We start from the raw sequence: 23559 nt of genomic DNA on the forward strand, positions 1-23559 counted from the left end.
TCTGCAGTACTAGCTGTAGTACCGGCCTTTAAACACTGGATGGGGCCATTTTCTCTAACTCTGAAAGCTAGTCTGATTTATTCTCGGGTGTCTGGTTTAGTGCGGATATTTACTTATTTTAGCTTTTTTGTGTGTGGGGGATATTTACGAATAATGTATAGGGTAATTTCTCTAATGGATTTAGATTATTAAAAATAAAGATTGAAAATGGTCCGTTTCTACGCATTATACAATACTGGCGCAGCCAAATAAGGAGAAAAAAACAGGATAACAAGTTCTTTTTAGTGGATAGAAAATAATTTGGGATCCAAAATTCTGAATCAGTACCTTTATTTTTCTAAGTTCACATTAGCAAATATTTTCAAAAAAATTATCTGCAGAGACTACCTGGCTGAAACATTTGCAAATCTTTGAGAACACATACTAACTTAAAGAGTATAATTATATTAAGTAAAATATGAAGTACATTTCTAGTGAGTAAACCAAATATGGTACGTCACTTGACAATGTGCTTCTGTCAGCAGCAGGTCAGTGTAATGGAAAGTAGCCTTTTGAAAGCAGGCTACAATAAAATAAGGGTCCCTTATTATTTTATTTAGTGGGCGATTCATATTATTTGCCTAGTATAAACGCGTTTGTTTCACATGCAAGCTGCTTAGTAAAAGTGTGTTATATTATAATATTTTATTATATATTATTATTATTTTTTGCAGTTTACTGGATGAAACGAATGAATATAATCTAAAATGTAATAAACTGAGTAAACTTATTTCAGTACTTCATCTCGTTTCCACATTCAGACAAGGACTTTTCGCGTTCAAATCACTGTAAATTGGTGATTGGGCCCTGAATGCAACATGCAGTCACAAGAGCCACTGTATTATCATCCCTAATGTTATTATAATTTCTATGCATGTAATAATTGGTGTTAGTGCTTCTTTATTATTATTCTCCCTGTGTCACATGCACACGCCCGATCCTTGTCATTTAACATGGATGCGAACCGGGCCGGGCTGGGCCAGTGTTTGGATCTCCATGCGGATGTGACATTTCAGAGAAGAGCGCGACCGCCATTTTGAGATTTACCTCAGACTCCACACATCACAAACCACGGGAGGAGCGGGCTGAGAGCTGCACGGCTCGGGCTTATAGCGCTGCATGACCGGGCACATTCCTTATAAGAAACACGGGCTTATCTAGAAATGCATCGCGGTGCTGCGTGTTGTTGTTTACGGTATTAGGGGCGGTTGGGGGAATCGGTTTATGTCGGGCCGTGGCAAGTCTCGTCTGCGTGAACTTCCAAATTAACGTTAGTGCTATTCCGTGTTGGAAAGTGGTTTGAATGGATAACTCTTTCCTCCGCTCCCCCCCAGACGAGGGACAATCGGAGGAGCACACGGACTGGGGATACCGCAGACAAAGTTGTTGAGTGTGTTTCTTTAGCAAATGAGCCTTTTTTCTCATTGTTGTTGTACCTATATCACTAGTTGGCTGCCTAGTGTCAGGTAGCTTGACGCTAGCTAGATACAGGGTGATTGTTCCTGAAGGTGCAGGTCGTACTGTGAATTGTCTTATTGCCCCACATTTCCCGGGGTAAAGCCGGATTGATTTAGGTAATTTCAGCGGGCCTCCCTCTCTGGAGCCCCGGTCTATCCATCTAACCCCCCGCCGTCAGCCAGCGACTTGCACCCACCAAAGGCGCCGAGATTGGGCGAATAGCGAGCAAATACGTCCGCGTTTCTCTACCCGCTCCCCCGCCGACCTCCCCTCCTCACTCCCCGGCGCTGACAGCGGACAAGGCCGAGGTCGCAACAGAGCAGGCCCGGCCGCCCAGGCTCGACCTGTCCACCCCACCTCCACATCCTACCACACCTCACCAGCAGTCCAGAAACCGGTTCCCCACCGAGCCGACCCTGGACAAGGTCGAGGGTAACAGAGATAGCAGGGAGCACCGTATCACAACCACAACAACAACAGCTACCAACATGAACCACCACCATCACCACACGCAGCAGCAGCAGCAACAGAAAGCCGGCGAGCAGCAGCTCAGCGAACCTGAGGACATGGAGATGGAAGGTAAGTAATGGTCTCAAGCAGGGTGAACCGACACTTTACATTTTTGTCCGAATTCAGTAGTTGCACGAAAAATGCACGGAGTTTTATTTATACAAACTGCACTCAACTTTACAGTAAACACGAAGGCCCGAAGCTAGCCAAGATAGCCGGCTGCATTTTTGCTGATTGCGCGTCCGTTGCAGCATACTTGTGTGGAGCTGACCTCGTTTTGCGTTATAAGCGAACCGAGCATGTAATTCTGCCCGTATGCTCCCAATATGCTAATGCGTGTAGGTAAAACCCCAAAGTGCTGTTCACCCAGACTGATAGAGATTAGCTACACAAATCATTCATTCGGATCGGCCACTGTATTTCTGAATAAACGACTCGGTTTCGTCCACGATCGTTTGCTGTGACATGTTTATCAAACACACTTTGCCAAATCATCGCCGTTTAGAATCTACATGCAGTCATATGATTCCAGGCCCGGTGACTGTTGATAACCCAGCTTAGATGTTTGTAAACAGTGCGGTTGTTGGTCTTGCCATTAACATGGATCCATCGCTAGGTAAATTAATCTTGCTGCTTTGACTTCGTTGTGGCCTTTGGCGTGAATTTGACAGTTGTCTGCACCCTGAGTTCCTCACCAGAGGCGCGAAAAAAGACGTAAGGGTAGTGTTGCCGCTGTTGGCGATATGGTAAAATATAGCCCGTTAATAACCGTTCAACATGGTAACGTTTCTACAGCCTCTCTAACTTAAAAGACTGTGTTAGCATCGGGTCTGGTAGCTTATAGTTGCGGGCCCATAGGGCAACGATACCGTTAACAACAGGCTAAAACCTGCCCGTTTAGCTCCAAATTGTGACGTTACTAATTACGACAGGTCATTTGTTTAAAACACCAACAGCGCAATTCATACCTTGTGTCCATTAGGCTGGTAGAACGCAATTAACATTGCTAGCGAGACAGCTAATTGTAAGCTAATCAATTAGCTCCAATGCCCATTGTGTTACGTTCATTCTGTGACTAGCATGCTAGTTAGCTCGCAGGCTAACTGACGGAGGGGGTGTGTGGCGTTCCAAAATGGTGGCTTGTATTTTGCTATTGCTCGAATGATGGGCCTTGAATATCTGCCTCACGTAACCTATATATGTTCCCGTGTCCCAGATTGCTGTCAAACGGTGTAACGTACATACTCTGAGTGAGACTTTTCTCTTGTATTCATCCTTGCTTGTTAGCCGTTGCTAGCGATATCAGCCAATATTAGCCGATAACGGCCTGCAGTAAACTGTGGCTAGTGTTTGCTAGCTAAACGGCTAACGCTAGCGTAGATGCGTCAATGCTGATATACTAAATTAACTGAGTTATAAAAAGTCTAGCCATGTAAGTAGAGATGATAATGATATACGTAATGTAAATGAAGTTTTGGTGTAGTTGTTGGTTTTTGTGTTGACGTTTGGCGGAGTTTTATGTGAAACATGCGGCAGTGCTGATGATTAACGATAGTCGCCGCTGCGGTAAGCCAGGCCCGCACAGGGGCAGCGCGGGGATTTGCTGCTTCATTGTATTGAACACCGAGCGGCATGGAGCTCGCCATTTTTAATGACCCGTGTTTTTGTTAGTCTGATTTGGATTTAGGGCTAAACCTTTTACACACCCGTCCTACCAGCGTTTTCATGTAGTTTTTGCTAATGTCAGCTTTGGACTGAGTAGAGGCTTGTGGGGGTCCTCAGCATCACTGCGTCATTTAGTCTTAGTGAGCTTATTATCAGTGTTCACACACACATTGTTGCTTGTTCTTCTGCAGAAAACGTTATATGGGTTATTTAATTACAGAAACAAACAAGTAGAAAAGGTTCATTTTAATACTTGCCTCCCAAGCAGCAAGTGCACTCACCAGACTTCCTTGCCCTGTAGTTGCTGGTTCACCCTTCTTGGGTTCTCTCCCAGTGCACTGCAGCCTTACAAGGACAGTAAAAACAAGTTGGCACAATGAACCCCTCATTTTTTTTCTGACTTATTATGACAACATACATCACTTGTTCTTTATGCCATTTGACGCCATCCAGTTGCAGTGGGATTAATCCATCATTTGGTCTGGATATTTCTGTCATTTTATCTTTTTTAAACATAGCAATGGTAGTAGGATGCCTGGCTGGTGCTGCAACACAACGTTTATATCTTCAGCGGCTCTGAAGAACGTAGGAAATTAATAAAAAACGGTCCTTATTGACGGTCAAAGATGCTCAGTTTCTCTAAAAACACTGCTTCTCTAAGTTTAAGATCAATGATTCGATTAGTTAAACACTGTTTATGTAAATGTGTCACTGTTTTTATTTGTACTTCATGTTACTAGTTTAGGTGTGTTTTGTAACTTTACTGCATTGGCCAACAGTTGGAGGGCAGAAAAACATGGTTTAGTGTGGTTTGATGCATAAAACGGCATTCCTCCCTCTAAGTGCCAAGTCACTGGAACAGGATCAGCTTTGCTGTTATAACCTTGTTGCTGTAGGTTAAAGTGACATGTGGAGTTGTTTGACCAGGATAAGGTTGTCTCACAGAAGAAAGATTTTCTTAATGGTTTTAAAGAATCTTTTATCTGCTGTTTCCACTCCAGACGCCGTGGACTTTAAAAGATTGAGATACCTTGTTCTCCCTTCTCATTTAAATTAAAGATGCATTTATTGCTTTATTAACAGTTTCCATTGTTTTGGAACCATAGCACGTATTCAGATTGATTGTGATTCTTTTTACAACCATATATTTATAAATAATACATCAGTGTGTTGGGATGCTTTTTTTCCACTTACACACTTATAATTCTAGGGACAATAAGTTCTACATTAAGCCTTAGTGGCTGATTTTTGTTAAATACAAAATCCTATACCTAGCTGTGGCTTGTGAAGATTTTAGAGATTGAGCTAGCATGGACATGTAGTTTCAGGATAGGCTGACAATGTGGGCAGGACATGAGGTTGTCACAGAGTTGACAGACAGACCCCATTAGCAGGGTTTAATCCACTTGGGGAAACAAGGTTAGTCTTCTGGAGGACTCGGTCAGCAATGTTACCAGAAGACGCACACATACAACTAACAACACTGCTTCTGTGAGCTTTGAGGAAGGCAAGGAACAGAAGAAGCACAGTGTAAGAAACAGGCTTAAGCCACAACACATTTGGAAACATATACTTGAGTGTTCATATATGTGCTATCTGGCTTCAGTGGCATTGTTGCCATCATCACAGGATGCAGGCATATTTCACAGACATCTACAAGTCTGCTTAAAGTGCCTCGGTCAGTGTGTTGTGGTAGCTGAGACTGTGCATCGAGCTGTCTCGTTATTTGGCTGGAGTAATTGCTGTACTCTGTGTGTCTGTGTTTTTCTTTTAGCGATGACTTGCAGCTTAATCCTGCATTGTGTCCATAATTATACTGCCTACTGTAATGTTGCATGGTCTTTGTTGCCCTCATACTGACATATTTGAAAACAAGAGTTGTCATGCTGCCTCAGCAGGGTTTTCCCAGTAAAATATCTAAAATGTTAAGAATCACTTGATCTGGAGGTCAGGCAAGTTGCAGAGTTATTTCTGAAATCTTTGTAAATGCTATTTTACTGTTTGTTTCATGTAACTATCAAAATGTTGTGCTTACATACATATATTCAAATAAACCAGGCAAAACCCTGCCTGTACAAACGTGATTAAGCTCATTTTCCTTCCTACAACCAAAGGATGAAACTAAATTAGCAAAAGTTAAGAATATTATAGTTTGAGTTATATTGGTTAGTATATTACCACTCACTGGTAGTAAAATGGTTTCACACATGTATTTAGCCTTAAATTGTAGCTGCTGCTTGATGGGGATTGGTTAAACGTTATTTATATTATATTTATATTATTATGATTATTATGGCTTTGTTGATCCTTTTGATTTTGGCCTTTTGAAGTCATGGTGGTAGCAAAGCAGTGTCTTCAGCCAGCTTCCCTCCACCTGAAGGAAGGTCTTTGCCCTGTTGTCTATGCCAAAGCCCTGTTCTCCATATCTCCATAGAGTCTGAACATGTTGTTTCTCTTTGTGTAGCTGGGGACACCGACGACCCCCCAAGAATCCCAGCTAACCCAGTGATCAACGGCAATGTGGCCATGGCAGATGGACACAATAACACAGAGGAGGACATGGAGGATGGTGAGGAGAATGAGCACATTAAAACGCATTTGCTAGTTTAGAAGCTTGTGCTGTTAAATGAAATGACCCTGTGTAATGATCCAGCCTTATTAGACACACATTAGGTTGTAAAAACTTTGCTATACAATGACCAGTTGTTTGATAAAGACGTCAGTTGTCAGTTGTTTGTCCGTGCACCGTGCTACATCTGGTTTTCCATCAGTTCATGCACACATTACTTTTACTTGTTATCTTTCATTAGCCCAAACACCCAGTCCTAAGTCCAAGAGCTTTCATGGTGGTCCAGACCTCCTGAGCTTTCTAACAGTCTACGAATAGGCGCTGTTGTGTTTCATGATTGCAGTAATCATTGGGCACTCTTCTGTTGTGACAAAATAACTACAGCTCTTACTGGAAGCATACCAACATAAAACAGCCTCTGGACACCTGATACCGCTGAGATCTTTTTGTTTTTTAGTGTCTTCATGAACTCTGTTAAATAAATCAACTCCTTATATTTTAAAATCACTCTGCCCCTTTTTTTCTCTTTCCCCAATTTTTCTACAGACACTAGTTGGCGTTCAGAGGCAACTTTCCGGTTTGTGGTAGAGCGCTTCAGCCGCCTGAGTGAGTCGGTGCTCAGCCCGTCTTGCTTTGTTCGGAACCTTCCATGGAAGATTATGGTGATGCCACGCTTCTATCCTGACCGGCCACACCAGAAGAGTGTGGGCTTCTTCCTACAGTGTAACGCAGAATCAGACTCCACGTAGGTGTCTTCATTTAGGGGGCATTTTGTAGATTTTGGCACAAACCTAAAAGTTTTGGTTGTCCTAATACACACCTAAATAATATTGATGCGTAGGACAATGTTGTTGAGTCCCCATGACCTAATCTTCTTTTCAAGTCAAAGTGTTTCTAATACCGCAGAGGCTTTTTAGCGAAAAATGCAATGTTGATCATCACACTAGTTTAGTTGCATGTTTTTCATTGTGCATGCAATCCTCTAGATGTGTTATTTTAATAATATAGTATGATAAATGTTTCATCTGCATCCATATCTGCATCAAGGTACACACAATGAGGTATATATGCAACATAAGGATAAGCAGTTATTCATTAGAAAATAATACAATTGTTTAAAAACGCTCTTCATCCTGTTCTTGATGTGTCAGGTCATGGTCATGCCATGCACAGGCCATGCTGAAGATCATCAACTACAAAGATGATGAGAAATCCTTCAGTCGCAGGATCAGTCACCTGTTCTTCCACAAAGAGAATGACTGGGGCTTCTCCAACTTCATGTCCTGGAGTGTAAGTACAGGCTCATAAAGTAATCCATTGCAGATTAATGCTAATAGTCAGACAGGTTTTTCAGACATCACAAGAACCGTTAATGAAACATTGGAGCTTTTGAATGATCACACTTAAAGGGCACTAGCAAAAACGTGATTTTCACTTCATTATTGTTTGTTGGGTGGGTACAAGAAGCCATGTTGGCAGGGCTGTTAGTATAATGCTATTTGCTCAGTGTCTGTTTGAATCTTGGTGTGTTGCTTTTTAGTCATAAAGTTTAAAATGTACTTTAAATTGATGCCCATTAATTTGAAGTATTTTGATAATGGTGTATTTCAGGATGTGACTGATCCAGAGAGGGGCTTTATTGATGATGACAAAGTCACTTTTGAAGTCTATGTCCAGGCAGATGCCCCACATGGAGTGGCGTATGTAGATTTTCATTTTTTCCTTAGTCTATTATCTCTAGGCTGTAGTTTGTTTTTTCATGTCCATGAAAAAATATAATTTCTCTGTTTAGGCTTTTTTCAATTAAAACCTTAACATCAGCTTTTCTGTCTGTAAATAGTTGGGACTCTAAGAAACACACAGGCTATGTTGGACTGAAAAACCAAGGAGCAACCTGCTACATGAACAGCCTGCTACAGACACTCTTCTTCACCAACCAGCTACGACGGGTATGCATTTATGTCTTTCTGTGTCTAAGAGTGTATTTTTTTTTTTGTCCTACTGGCTGAATGTGCCTTTGACCAGTTTAAGATTTGTACTGCGTGTGTGTACCCATTACAGGGTTAGCTCTTGTGTGCATTTATATCTTTTGTCCACATGACAGCACATGGGCACATTGTGAGAGATACTGAAAGCTAACATCAAATGCAGGCGAAGTGTTCCTCTATAGCTCCTGCTGATTCTTTTAGCACTGCTGCCAGTATCATCTGGCTTTAATGAGGCCGTGTAATTCACAATAGTATTTGTCATTTTATAGCTCTAAAATAGTGATTTTTGTTGATCATCAAATGTTTAAATATAGTAAATATCTTCACAAAACAGTGAAGATTGGTAACTTAGCATATGGAGTATTACTTGCTAAAACTCCTCTCAGGCAAATCCTTGTGTGAATATGCATGACTCCTCTGTTTGCAGGCGGTGTACATGATGCCTACAGAGGGAGATGACTCGTCCAAGAGTGTTCCGCTGGCGCTGCAAAGGGTTTTCTACGAGCTGCAACACAGCGACAAACCTGTCGGCACCAAGAAGCTCACAAAGTCCTTTGGGTAGGTTAGGCATGTTAGTGACCTGTCCTTTGTCAAAGCAAAGGCTTTAAAAGTATGTTAAATGTGATTGTTTTTTAGAATTTAAAAGTTACCAGCTACACATTCTTGCTCAGCTGTGGTTATTCTATCTCACTGCTGCCTTCACTTTTTCTCATGTGTAGGTGGGAAACACTAGATAGCTTCATGCAACATGATGTACAGGAGCTTTGCAGAGTGGTGAGTATTCTCATAATAATGCCTTGAAAAGTGGATGTGTAATGTGTATGCATATGTGCGCTTACTAATTGATCTGCTGTGTCATGTGTCTGTTTCAGCTTCTGGACAATGTGGAGAACAAAATGAAAGGCACTTGTGTTGAGGGAACCATCCCCAAACTCTTCAGAGGAAAGATGGTGGTATGTTTTCTCCCCCTCTTCCTCTTCTTTTTGACATTTCTTTAGGGTCAGTCAAAGTTTGTGTATTTGTTATTAAATACATAATTGAAACACTATCATGATGTCTACGATGTGTATTTGTTGATGGTAGATGGTATTTTTCACAGTGATCAGTGCTTTGTGTAACTGTTTGCATAGTGACGTGAATTAGTCAGACTTAATACAGGATGTAGCCTGGAACAAAGTCAGTTTAAGAATAGAAGGAAATTAAATCAAGAAGTGAGCCACTTAGAAATAATAATTGTGACATAGCAGCTGAATCATAGTCTGACCCCTGTGTGTCTGTGTGTACCCTCTCTCTACAGTCATATATCCAGTGTAAGCATGTGGACTACCGGTCAGAGCGGATAGAGGACTACTATGACATCCAACTTAGCATAAAAGGAAAGAAGAACAGTAAGTAGCTGTGAACTCAGCTTCATAGTTTATGTAGGTTCCTGCTGTGTAATCTTCTCATCCATGTTCTCTGCTTTTTTCCAGTCTTTGAGTCATTCAAAGATTATGTTGCAACTGAGCAGTTAGATGGAGACAACAAATACGATGCAGGAGAGCATGGTCTGCAGGTGAGGCTTCACTCTAACTGGATCTGAATTATTAACACGTCTTCTCTTCCTGTATTTCATTTACTTAAGTTAGCCTTTATGTATTTTGTAAATTTTGCTATTTAATGAAATAGGGTTTACTCTCATTTTAAACCCAACATTCTTACATTTGTTTTTGTCTAATAACACAGGACCCCTCTGATAATGTGCAGTGTGAATTTAGAAGAACTTGAAGACCAAATTATGAAACACAAAGCTGATTGTTTCATGTTTTTCTCCAAGCTACTTTGTTATGTGGTTAAAGTTAAACCTTAAGTCCTCTTCAGTGTTAATGTGGACGATAAATAGGTTCAGTGGTAAATGATAAATATTTAGTTAGAGGGACTTGTCAGATTGAAAATTTGCAACACAAAGTCTGGTCAGATAGTTTAAAACTGGAAGCATTCATGGTTGGGAACTGAATGTCACTGTGGTGTCCTGAACATACATGCATATATGACACGTTGATGTTTGTACTGCAGGAAGCAGAAAAAGGAGTGAAGTTCCTTACCTTCCCTCCAATCCTTCATCTGCAGCTGATGCGGTTTATGTACGACCCACAAACTGACCAAAACATCAAGATTAATGACAGGTAGAACAAACACCGGCTCTCACTCATGCTGTGATCACACTCTCTCTTATTACTCTTATTTCAGTTTTACTTTATACACACACAACTGTGTCAGTGGCTGGTGCTCAGATACAGTTTTAGAGAAGGTCTGGTCCACAGTAACACAGGTTAAAGAAAATGGCGCTTGAGCTTGCACTGAGCTGCATGTCCTGACCTCCTGCACCAAAACAGTGAGAAAGTAAGTCAGGGACAGCTCCCTGTAGTACGTATCATTCTGTGCAAAGCTTTGAGGGAGATGAGTGTTTCAACAATCCACCAGCAGAATCGGACACTTGCTCCTTTCCACAGTAGCTAATTTTCCTTGTTGGTGGGTCTCTCAAGCCTTGAGTCATACTTGTGCTGTTGTACCTAGGCCCACTGAGATTTTCATATATATATATATCTACACACAAGCAGTGTGTGACGTGACAGGTGAACCTGTAACATGACTGAGCTTACACTTATTTCCTCTATGCTATTTGTTCCTCCTTGTCTTAATCTGTGATTCTTCTGTTTTCAGTCTCCTTTTATTCTGCTTATCTGTTTTTCTTAACTTTATTTATTTCTTCCCTTCCCTGCTATTTTTTTTATCTTACCTTTCTCTCCCTATTTTTGTCATCCTTTCTATTTTTCCCTTCTTTTCCCATACTTGTTTGCTCCATCTTCTCGCTCTTGCTCTCAATTGCTTCTCTTTCCCCGTTATTCATATTTGTCTGCCCACTTTAATTCTCCTTCATCCTCTGTTTAATAGGTTTGAGTTTCCAGATCAGTTACCTCTGGATGACTTCCTTCAGAAGCCAGACTCCAAGGACCCAGCCAACTACATCCTGCATGCAGTGCTGGTCCACAGTGGGGACAACCATGGCGGTCACTACGTCGTCTATCTTAATCCTAAAGGAGACGGCAAAGTGAGTGTCAAGGAACCAATAGTGAGAAAAATTTTATTTATACACCTTTCACCAAAAATTCTGACAATAGATGGGTTTCATAATAGTTGGGGATTGTGCATTACCAGTTATACATTTGACAACCACTGGCTTTGAGTACTCAGTTTTATGTTTATTATTTGATGATCTGCTCCGTTGTTTTTAGCTCTTCATCATGAGTGTAGTCATGGAATATACTGGCCTTGTACATTGATCTCTATAACAGCTCCTGTAATATATGCAATGACGGTGTCACTGTTTTGGAGTACTTTCTAATTGCAGTTACATGTAAACTGACAGTTTGTATAGAAAATATGTAGCTGCAAATTTGATATGTTAAATATATAGAATGTGTTAAAAATATAGAAAGATGTTCAACCACAGTGATGCATTCACTGAGATAACCTGATGAGCTGTTTGACAGAAGGGTTTGGTGCCATTTAACGTCAAAAGAACTGGCCATTCCAATTTACTGTGGTATTAGCTACATAGTAGGGTAAATAATGCCTGGGAGGAATGGATTATAGCCACGGTTCACTGACAATCCAAACCACATTTTCAGCTGCAGAGTTCAGTCCCTGTATTACCTGATTTTTTTTTTTTTTGATTTTTTTTTTTGTTTTGTTCCACGTGCAGTGTTAAATATGCAAATTTGCAGTAGTATTTCTTAACACACATCCAACACTTTCAGCTACTTTGCCTCTGCTGTTGAAACAGTGGCTCTATTGTTTATTATGTGACTGATGGACAAGTTCAACAGGTTGAGCACCCTGACACTTACTCTTTGAGAGCAGGATGATTGGAAGCTGATGAAATTCTACCACAGAAAATCAGGGAAATAATTGTTATATTTTTTAGTAATATAAAGTTACATTAGAGTTGACATACATGGTTGTTTTAAGTGCTGATTGGTCCTTTCTCCAATCTCCTTATGTGACAAACATCTTTTTTTTTTTTTTTGGCTGTGCTTACTCCCCTCCCCCTATCCTGTCCTCTTTTCCTCATCCTCCAATATTTTTCTCTCCCTCTGCCCTCACCCATCATCATTTCACTACCTGCCCCTCTTGTCATTCTTTACTCCTCTGCAGTGGTGTAAATTTGATGATGATGTGGTTTCGCGATGCACCAAGGAAGAAGCCATAGAGCACAACTATGGTGGACATGATGATGACCTCTCAGTGCGTCATTGCACAAACGCATACATGCTGGTCTACATCCGTGAGTCCAAGCTCAGTAAGTAAAATGCCTCCTCCATTCTTCTTCATGCCTAATGACAGATGTGTCATATAGTGGCCGAGTTATGCACAATGGCTGCCCTTGGTTCACGATCTTATTGACTGTGGCAGGGACACAGATTAGTTTACTGCATTTTGTTTTCCCTATGTTTCTCACTTGAATCTCTCCCGGTGTCCTAGGCGAGGTGCTCCAGCCAATGACTGATGTGGACATTCCTCAGCAGCTGGTAGAGCGTCTGCAGGAGGAGAAGAGGGTGGAGGCACAGAAGAGGAAGGAGCGCCAAGAGGCTCATCTCTACATGCAGGTCCAGGTAGGCAGGCAGGACTGCTGTTTAAATGCTCCTAGATACTTTGACACTTTGCAGACTTCAAATACTGAGGCTGTTTAATTTTAGTAATGTACTGGTGTAAGCTGCCAGGTGCAAAATAGTAAAACTGTATGCATAGACGAGTATAGGTGAGCAAACTTTTACAGTGAGTGCGAGGAAACAGTTTGTTAAAAGATAAGGGAGCTTTATTCTGTTCACTGGCTTTTTTTGGTCGAGTGAGCCAGTGCACATAGATCTGTTTCTCTCTGTACTCCTCTTTAGACAGCCAGTAGGAGGACCAGAGATGTCAGGAGGAGGATATGTGATAACTCAATATTATTCTTTTTTTCATGGAAACGTGTGGAACTGACATTTTTCTTGTTTGCTTATTTCAGCAGTGGGTTTCAGTTCCAGAGAATATGCACTCTAGTTATCTATATGACACAATTTAGCACTGACAGAATCTAATCTTATACTATTATGTGCACTCAGTTATTGACCTTTTTTTTCCCAATAAAGCTTTATGTGCTTTAGGTTATTGACATTTGTTTTACATGTGCAGGAGGGTTTTAAAGTTTTAAGACACTCTACTGGCAAATATTTGCCTATCAAATTATCAATTAATATCAATCACTAAGATAAATTTCTTCCTGTTCTTAAATCTTCCTCTTCTTGGCAGATGGTGACAGAGGACCAGTTCTGTGGTCATCAAGGCAACGATATGTATGATGAGGAGAAAGTGAAGTACACAGTCTTTAAGGTCCTGAAGAGCTCCACACTGCAAGAGTTTGTCCAGAACCTTTCCCAGACCATGGTGAGTGACTCGTGCGTGTGTGTGTGACAAATGTTTAGCTACCATACATGACAAAGTACATGTGTATTAATGGTACTTTATAGCAGCCTTTCTAACTTTTTTCTATTTGAAATATGTTGTATTTAAACACACTTAAAAATTCTGGTATTTGAAAAATAAAGTCCAACCTTACTCTGTGCTCCTTTACTTATGCTGTGTCGTCTCAGACATTTCATTAAACCTGATGCGTTGCTATTTTGTGAATTGACTAATATTAACACTTGCACTGCAAAGGAAACTGTCTTTGCACATACACTGTGTATTAGCTCACTGCTCCCAACAAATGAGCCTCTGTCTGAAAGAGCAGGCTTGTTAAATTGTATGTCTGTCATTTAAAAGAAACAGCTAGTTACCAGTGTTGGGCACAAAAAGATAGACACACCTATGACAACAGCATTTCATCATTATTTGGAAATATAAATACAGTTTGTGCTTGTTGTTATTATGAGAAGAGGGAAATAACATGCGGATGAAAACTCTACTGTTGAATTGCTGCAGGGTTTCCCACAGGATCAGATGAGGCTGTGGCCCATGCAGGCCCGGAGCAACGGAACCAAGCGGCCCGCCATGCTCGACTACGAAGCAGACTGCAACAAGTCGGTAAGAACTGATTGTTTGTGTGCTCAGTGATACTTCAGCATTTTAGTAAATGTTCTGGTTTATTGTTTTTTTCTGAACAAAGTACAGATTGTTCCTGATCATTTCTAAGGAACCCTACCACAACACAACATTGGAAGGGCTTGGTGAAAATATAAAAATAATAATTTATTGGTATATAACTTTTTTTTGTAATGTGCATCAGCTGTGAGGAAAATGGTTGCTATATAATCTGAGTTTAGTCACTGAAATTTGTGGAGCCACCTCTTCGTGTATGTGTGTTTTTGTCTGTTATTGTGAACACTAATGTTCATGCATTTATTTATTTTTCTTTAAGTTAGTGTCATTAGAAAATATAATGATTATGTTTTTCTTGTTTTCTAAATTCAGATGATCGACTTGAGTGACAATGAAAACCCCTGGACAATATTTCTGGAGACCGTGGATCCAGAGATGGCTGCCAGCGGGGCCACGTTACCCAAGTTTGACAAAGACCGTAAGTCTCAGCCCTCATCCTACACACCTCATGTGTGCCTGTTTCTTCAGTTTCTCATACACGTTACTTTAGTTTAACTTTGGGAGTTCAGGGACTTACTCTTTGGGTGCCAGATTATTATATAGTGATCATGACATCACTCTTCTGGTTTTTAAGGCTTTAGCTACAAATTAGAGATGTTGCAACTTGAAATACTGGAAATGTTGCTTGACAGGATATGTTGCACAAAACTACTTCTGTGTGTTTGGTGTTTTAATTTTAACACTTTCTATGAAACTGTCCACCATTGTAATAAACATGTCTTATTGGGGCCATATTTCTGAATCTGTCATGCTGAGCTGTCACTTCTTTGGAAGAGCTGCTGTATGTTTAATGACTTTGTTGTTCTTTTTAGATGATGTCATGTTGTTCTTGAAGATGTATGACCCCAAAACCAGAAGCTTAAATTATTGTGGACATATCTACACACCTATATCCTGCAAAATTAGTAAGTACTAGTACTAATGTCCAAGTCTGTTTTAAGCTTCACACACTGGGCTGCATGTTTGAGTTTTTACTGCATAAACCGCACAAGTTCTGTCTGCAGGAAAAATCCTTCAAATAGATTGTCATGTTTCTGTTGCTCTTCCCTCCCTGTAACTAGGAGACCTGCTGCCCGTCATGTGTGAGAGAGCAGGGTTCCAGCAGGAAACTAGCCTTATCCTCTATGAGGTGATCTGTTTATGTAGCACTTACTTGCTGGCACATTCCTGTCTTTTCCTCACTTGCTCTCACTCTGACACACACACACATACACACACACACACTGTCTTTGAAACTCTTGCGCATTCTGTCATATGCAGCACCTCTCTTTCTCTCATACTTGCCCCTTTTGTAGTTTTAACTTGTTTACATGTCCTTCACCATATACTATTGTGCACTTAAAGATAGCTTCACTTCCCTTTGACTACATTTCCCACAATACTTTGTGTTTTACAGGAAGTAAAACCCAATCTAACAGAGCGGATACAGGACTATGATGTCTCTCTGGACAAGGCCCTGGATGAGCTCATGGACGGGGACATCATTGTCTTCCAGAAGTAAGACTGTGTGTGTGTGCAGTGTGTGTATGTGTGCGTGTGTGCACACAGTGTCTGAGGGCACAGTGCATGTTTTGCTGTCAGACTACAGCATGTTTATTGGCGTAAAGGTGAGGTATACACAGCTTTTTTATTTTTGTGGTGTCAGTGATATTTACTATTTTAGTCCATGTCAGTTGTAGGTTTTGCAGAATATCTGGTATATTTTGTCCTAAAAGGACAGCAGAAAATCAGGCAGGGGGCTTAACAGGTTTCTGGCCTGTTGGTATTTCTGATGAAATGCAGAAAAAGGAGAGGAGGGCTCATTACGAGAAGTGTGTGAGCATTTAAAACAAGTTCTCGGTATAAATGTCAGAAGAGTCGAAGAAGTTTTAAATATTTTGTCTCTGCCACTTCAGTGCTTCCCTCTGTTTTTCTTTCCCTCAGTAACCTGTCTCAACCTTCTCCACCTGCTTTTTCTCTGCTCCTTATCCTCACTCCCTCCCTCCTTCTCCCTGTTCTTCTATCTGCCTTCATCTTGTCACTAATCATCCCTCCCATTGTCTTTTCTGTCTCAACACTCCACATTCTGCACATCAATTTATCCACTTGCCTACGTTCCTCCTATCATGCAGGGATGACCCAGAGAACGACAGCAGCGAGCTGCCTACAGCTAAGGACTATTTCCGGGATCTCTACCACCGGGTGGACGTCATTTTCTGTGACAAGACCATCCACAACGACCCTGGCTTCGTGGTCACGCTCTCTAATCGCATGAACTATTTTCAGGTATGAGACATTCAGGTACTTACAGTGGATGTTATAAATTTTTGGGTGTTTTAAGTCATTTAAACACAACTGGGTCTTTTAAATATTACTTACACTGCTTACACTACTTAACACTTCATTTAACTGTTGATCTGTTACACTGGTATAGTAAAAGTCATGACATAAAGAGGGAAGACACTTTTGATTTTATGGACTACTATGAAAATCTAATCAGGGAGTGGATCTTTAATACATCTTCTAGTTTTGATGTTATCAAAATTTAAAACCTGCCAAGTTCTCAGTTTGCTGTGTTAGAAATCTATAAATAGTTTTTATTTTCCTTGAAATTTTCCTGCCGGTATCTGGTATTTCACTTCACTGCCACAGGTCAAGTCTGACAGACTGTTGATGATTCCTGCTCGTAATGTTTGTGTTTGTCTGACAGGTGGCCAAGACAGTCGCACAGAGGCTGAACACAGACCCCATGCTGCTGCAGTTCTTCAAGTCACAGGGGTAGGAGGCTTGTCTCATCCACACACACGCGGCGAACAGATGACGATCTGTCTGTGCTATTGTAGTTTCATGAATAACTGTCATGTCTGCTCAAAAAGCAGAAGGGAGGTTGTTGACAGTTTACACTCCACAACAAAAATGAATCAGCTGTTTTCCTGCTTGGAGTATTTTAGTGTTAAAACTTCATTTACAGCCTTGTTGATTCCTGGTTTAACGTTTCTGCTTCAGCATAGAAGGAAATGTGCAGTGTGCATTTATGTAATGTATTGTCTTTCTCACAGCATGTGTGCCATGTTCGGTTTGATTACCTGTTAGTAGAAATGTTGTGTAACCTGTCCCCCCCACCTTTCTTTGTTGTTTCCTCCTCCAACTCTGACTTCCTCCCGTCCCCCTCTCACCCCCTGTCCTCCTCCTACCTCTGCACCAAATGTCTGTCCTCCAACTCTCTCTTTGTATCCACCTCCCTTTTTCTCCTTTCATTCTTCCCACCTTTTCTCAAACTGTCCTTTCTGCCCCTTCGTCTTCCTCCCCCCCTGCCTGGTGGTGTGGTGGCCAGGTACAGGGACGGTCCAGGGAATCCTCTCAGACACAACTATGAGGGGACACTCCGGGACCTGCTGCAATTCTTCAAGCCTCGGCAGCCCAAGAAGCTCTATTACCAGCAGGTAGGAGATGTTAGCCGTCATGACCGCATGTTTTTTGTATTTGTTTTTTTTTTTTTTCGGGCCTACTTTTTGGCAAAACACTGCCACTCTTGGCATGGAAAAGACAGCTTTTGAAGTTCCAGCAGCTTCTGCAGTCTGTACTTTTCTGAGTTTTTCTTTTTTCTGTTCATTTGTTTCATTCATCCTCTTCTGTCTTAAAAGCCCTTTGTGTTTATGTCTGTTACTCTTGTCCTTCAGCTTTTCCTTAATATTTCTCCTGTGTTGTTTTGATTGTGTGATAGAAAAGTGATTATGGGTGATGTTAGTTCATTTCAACTAAAATGCTTTCATCGGTTCAGGTAGTTTAGCAAAGATTCAGTTCTGTACTGTCTATACCAGAAAAGAGACCTAAGAGAGAGAGAACCCCAGCTTTATTTCTGAGCTAATAAAGCTAATGGGATCCTAGCTAGCTTCCAGTGCTTAGTTAAGGTACCTGTATGAGAAAGGCTGATCCATACCTTCATTTTTTTATTACATTCAATTTTAAATAAGGTCCAGTGGTAGTTTCAGTCTGTAGCTGTACTGATAATGTTAATGTTAATGCTCCTAAGATTTTCTTGCAGAATAAAAATGTTGTTTTGTGTATTGTTTATTTACAGCCATGAAATGTGTAACCTGAAACCAGATAAATGTGATCAGTGACCACAGGGTGTCACTAACTCTCCCCTTTCTTCAACCTGTTTTTGTTTTGTTTTTTTCCATCTTTGTCCACAGTTAAAGATGAAGATCACAGACTTTGAGAACAGGAGGAGTTTTAAATCCATATGGCTCAACAGCCAGTTCAGAGAGGAGGTAACACACTCTTCCAACAGCCTGTCTCACACACTCGTTTTCCACCGAGAGGAAGATGTAATGTGTCCACACTTATGAAGCCAAGTGGTTTTTGAGATTCCAACAGTGCCGTGAAATGTGCCCATATGTGTGTTTTAGGAGATCACCCTCTACCCTGACAAGCATGGCTGTGTGCGGGACCTTTTGGAAGAATGTAAAAAGGCAGTGGAGCTCTCAGAGAAAGGCTCGGAGAAGCTCAGGTATCCACCCTGCAGGAGTGTGTCACCATTTCAGTGCTGTGGCTTTTAGTGTGTTTGGCTGGAGTATGACTGGGGGGTGGGATTACTGCAGTTATACAGTGCTTACCAGGTGGTTGAGTTCACATTGGTCATAAGCAGTTTTTTTTCACTGCAGCCCTAACCTCTGACCTCCATTAGAGACTAAACTTGAGTTTCTCGTCTGCTACTCTTAAGGTGCAGTTGTTGCTAATGCGAACATAATCTGAGCACATGTTCATTTGCATATGATTTGAGTTCAGATTGAGAGTTTTTGACATTTGAAATGATGTTTTCGCCTTTTAACCCAGTCATGCCCTCAACTCTAAAGCAGCAGATGTTATTCCCTGTTTAATCTGAAAATCAGTTTAGCTTTGAAAAGCTACTGAGTGTTGGTCTGTCCTGTGTCTCTGCTCCTCACAGGCTGTTAGAGATAGTAAGCTATAAAATCATTGGGGTTCACCAGGAGGACGAGCTGCTAGAATGTTTATCTCCAGCTGCCAGCCGCACCTTCAGAATAGAGGTGAGTGTGTCTGTCTTCAGTTAATCTTCCTCCTTCATTCACTCCTCCACTTAACAAACCATCAGCCTCACATTGTTGTGCCCTACCTACACAAGCAGCTGCCCTGGCTGTCATCATTTAAGCCTGCTGCCTGTGTAACTACACCTAATAGTGATGTGTGGTTGTATGTCTCACTTTCCTGTGTCTGGCCTCACTCAGGAGATTCCTTTGGACCAAGTGGACTTGGACAAGGACAGTGAAATGCTAATTCCCGTTGCTCACTTCCACAAGGAAGTCTTCGGCACCTTTGGGATCCCCTTCTTGCTGAAGATCAGACAGGTGTGTTTTTGTTTATGCACAGGTGGAAACAGCGTTTGTTTCCTTTAACCTACTTCATGCTCTGTGTTTGTCTGCTTGTTTCTTTCCTTTATTCCTGCCTCACAGGGGGAGTCATTTAGGGAGGTGATGAGGAGGATCCAGACCATGCTGGACATCCAGGAGAAAGAATTTGAGAAGGTAAAAAACATGGAAATTTTAAATTTTTTTTTTATATTCACATATTTTGAGAAAACTCTGGACTTTTGATAGCTGATTATTAATATATTGATTTTTGTGTTTTGTGCTGGATGGTGCAGTGTGTTGTCCAGTGGCTCAGGTTTTTAAATTGTGGGGCAAAACAATCCAAGCAATGTTGCAATAATAATGCTCGCTGTGAATAGTGTTGTCCAGGTAACAGTGATGTTAAGTAACTTTGTGTGTGTCTTTCAGTTCAAGTTTGCAATTGTGATGATGGGACGACATCAGTACATCACTGAAGACGAGTATGAAGTCAACCTGAAGGACTTTGAACCACAGCCAGGTATTTCCTGCTCCTGCTGCCACTGAAAGAGCTGCTAACAAAACCACTACTAGTCGGTTACTTTACTAACAATCGAAGTGCAGCAGGCAGTAACCAATCTCTGTACTCAAACCTAAAACATAAGCATCAAAGATACAATTAAAGCAAACAAGATGCACCAGCAAAGGCCCTGAATACTTCGGAGAGATTTAGCTTTGGATCTAAAATAAATTGCAAACTTTGTCATTGTCGGTGTGTATTCATCACTGCAAAAATGTGAGCTAGAGCCAACATTGTAGTTTATCAATATTGGTGATTAACAGCGCTAAATAGAACGGATTAAAGTGTCACTGAAGATGGTCAAAATGCTGCACAGCCGTCTCCACCACACTGCCTCTCCTCATGGTGCTGCTTTTTGGTGCTTTACATTACTTGTATTATTCAGTTTTGTTTTTTTTTTTCTTGACCTGCTCTACCTTGGCACCCAGGCTGTGGTTTTTCATGCAGGGCTGAAGTCACTTGAATGTAACTACACAAACATCATGCGGCTCATTTAAAGTTTGGCTCATATGAGCATTTTAAAACTTAAGTAGCTTCGTTTAAGCTGTTGCATAAATCTCTTGAGCTGTATTTACTACTGCAGTGACTCTCTCTGCTGATACATCCCTGAGACCTGCTGCATGGTGACCTCTGGCCTGCCTCCTTCCTCGCAGGTAACATGTCCCACCCGCGCCCCTGGCTAGGGTTGGATCATTTCAACAAAGCTCCAAAGAGAGGGCGCTACACCTACCTGGAGAAAGCAATCAAGATCCACAACTAAAGCAGCCCACCCTTCCTCTTTGCCCTCCTCATCCTCCTGCTCCGCCTTCCTCCCAACCTACTTTAACGCACCGTAACCACAGACTGTAACCAACCATGTGTGTGTGTCTCTGTCTGTCTGTGTGCGCGTGTGCACGTGTGTTTGTGTATGAGAGGCTGTATGGGTATGAGTGTGTGCTTGTGTGTGTGTGTGTGTGTGTATTCATCACTTTTAACACCCTGCCTGGACACCTCTACAGCTCTACACCGGCACTATGTCTTCAGCGATATGGATCTTGCTGCAGCTGACGGATTATTCTTCAACCACAAAATAAACTGCACCAACCACCTCCTGACTGTTTATTTTATTTAATCGTTTCCCTCTACTTTTGAGGCTCTTCATTTCTTTTCTTTCTGGCTGTTCTTGTTGACTGCCTGGTTTTCCTTTGAATGATAGTGGGAGAAATTTGAATTTTAAAATAAAATAAGCAGAGGGTAGAGGAAGTGTGACACAGTGTGTATATATATATTTATATATCTATATCTATAGGTATATAGATATAGATAACTTCTAAACTTTGTTTTGTTCTGGGTTTTTTTCCCCCTCTTCTCCCACCTCACTTACAGGCTTTCTTTCCTTCATTTTTTGGGGGTTTTAAATAAAGTGTTTGAAGAGGCATCATGCTGCTGTGTGGAGAGATTGATGTGAGGATAGATAGAGAGAGGGAGGGCTGATTGCTATTTTGCTGATTTTGTTTTTTTTTTTTTGTTTTTTTTTTTTTCCTGAAACACCTGCAGTCTGGCGTCACTCCCGAGGCTCGGTTGTTGCCCTGATGTTGGTTTAGATTTTCTGCTCCTTTAGTTCAATAAATACAAGCATTTCCAAGTTTACACAGTTCTTTCACTTAGTTTGGTTGGAGAGCAAATGAATAATTTTTGTCTCTTTCTGCAGACCTTGTATAATAAAAATATACAGCATCTGTTTAAAATAAATGGGGGAGAAATAAGGTGGAAATTTGTCTGTATTTCATCTTGCACATTGGCACTTAATGTCAGCGGTTTCTCAGGACTGGCAAATGTACCTTTCGGTTGTGGTTTTGAGTGGCTTAGTGACTTTAAAGGAACACATCCACGGACATGACCGCCTTGCGTTTCTCTTCTGTGTTCTTTATTTTTGGGGCCGGGAGGTTCTTTGTCTTTCTCAGTCATTCCTCCTCTGAAAACAAACACAAGTTTCATCTTCTCCCTCCCATCCTCTCTCTTGATTGAAACTTGCCTCCTGGTGGTTGGGAGCAGTAACTGCGCTGTGCTTGGTAGGGAGCTGCAGATACTTCAAGCCCGCAGGTTTGAGGATTGTGTAGAGATAAAACCAGCATTGTAAGAAACACTTTATGCCCTATGAATTCATTTTTCTTTTGGTTTTGGTTTTTTTTTTGTTTTGTTTTAAAGCACAGATGGAATGCTCCCCTAATAGCGCATAGCTGGCTCTGTAAAGACAACATTTAAGAATTGTATATTTAAAAATATGAACATGTAAAATTTAAGAGTAACACACACCTTTGTTGTTGGGTACAGAAGGAGCCAGGTGTTCATATTTCTTGTGTGTAGGTTTTTTTTCTTTTTTGCGTTCCTGATGTACCATGGATGATTATTTTCTGTTACATTTGGATTCTTTTCTTTTAAAAACTAACTGCATTGGTTTTGTCTTGGTAAAAAAAAAAGTGCAGTACAAAGATGACCGGCAGAATCACACCTTAATTTGATCTTTTCCAGTTTAAAATCCTCAGTGTAGCAGCAGTGTACGACAACTATTCCTGTATATTGCCTTTTTGCTGGAAAATGTATGTTGAATAAAATTTTCTATAAAAACAAAAGCACTGCTGTGCTGCTTATCCACACCAGTGTTTGGACCTGAAGACGTTGATCTCTGGAACATATACATGTTGGCTTTTTTGTCAGAGAGTTGGATGAGAAGCTCCACACCACTCTCATATCTACAAGACAAATTTAAGGTTGTGGCCAGTGTGCTTAGCTTAGCTTAGCTTAGCCTAGCTTAGCTTAGCATAAAGACAGATACAGACAGCCTGGTTCCATTCAAAGAAAACACTGTATTTACCATCACCTCATAATGATTTACTTGATCATATCTGGTTTGTTTGATCCACCCAAAACCAATGTTATGTGCTGGTCTACCTGTTGGTGCTTTCCTGGACTCGGTCTTGCTGTGAGGCCAGAAATAGGCTGGATGTTTTCTGTGTGTGCGCTAAGCTAAGTGTCTGCTGGCTGCAGTCTTACATTGCAAGTGATATCAATTTTGTCTAACACACCTGTTTAAAAAAAAAAAAAAAAAAAACAACTAAGCATCTTTACCAACATGTGGTTGTTACCAAAATCTCCAGAACAGCCACTAAAGTGACCTTGTTGTGACATTAGTTTGACCCTTGTACGGTTAAAACCAACACCTCAGGTTGTTTGGCCCTGACCTCTGACCTCTAGAGAAAGACA

At 41.1% G+C, this 23559-nt stretch overlaps 1 protein-coding gene across 4 annotated transcripts; it reads left to right on the forward strand.

The window, feature by feature from the left end:
* The first annotated feature begins 1844 nt into the window (after positions 1-1844).
* Positions 1845-22424, forward strand: usp7 (ubiquitin specific peptidase 7 (herpes virus-associated)). Of its 4 annotated transcripts, none has more exons than XM_026324849.2 (31): positions 1845-2076; positions 6137-6241; positions 6788-6986; positions 7393-7531; positions 7853-7941; positions 8082-8190; positions 8657-8787; positions 8949-9003; positions 9102-9182; positions 9527-9617; positions 9702-9784; positions 10285-10394; positions 11164-11341; positions 12427-12571; positions 12754-12884; positions 13561-13695; positions 14233-14334; positions 14722-14827; positions 15222-15314; positions 15471-15538; positions 15806-15906; positions 16521-16674; positions 17099-17166; positions 17723-17831; positions 18585-18662; positions 18801-18901; positions 19340-19439; positions 19638-19757; positions 19863-19934; positions 20187-20277; positions 20970-22424. In XM_026324849.2, the coding sequence occupies exons 1-31, from the start codon at positions 1986-1988 to the stop codon at positions 21074-21076; spliced, it is 3342 nt and encodes a 1113-aa protein (XP_026180634.1). In that variant the 5' UTR covers positions 1845-1985; the 3' UTR covers positions 21077-22424. The 4 variants fall into 4 exon arrangements, with proteins under 4 accessions (XP_026180634.1, XP_026180636.1, XP_026180637.1 ...); XM_026324851.2 differs by having other exon boundaries at positions 17729-17831; positions 20970-21105; XM_026324852.2 differs by having other exon boundaries at positions 11164-11320; positions 20970-21105.
* The last annotated feature ends 1135 nt before the right edge of the window (positions 22425-23559 follow it).

Source organism: Mastacembelus armatus, chromosome 8, assembly GCF_900324485.2.
Source record: "Mastacembelus armatus chromosome 8, fMasArm1.2, whole genome shotgun sequence".
NCBI lineage: Eukaryota > Metazoa > Chordata > Actinopteri > Synbranchiformes > Mastacembelidae > Mastacembelus > Mastacembelus armatus.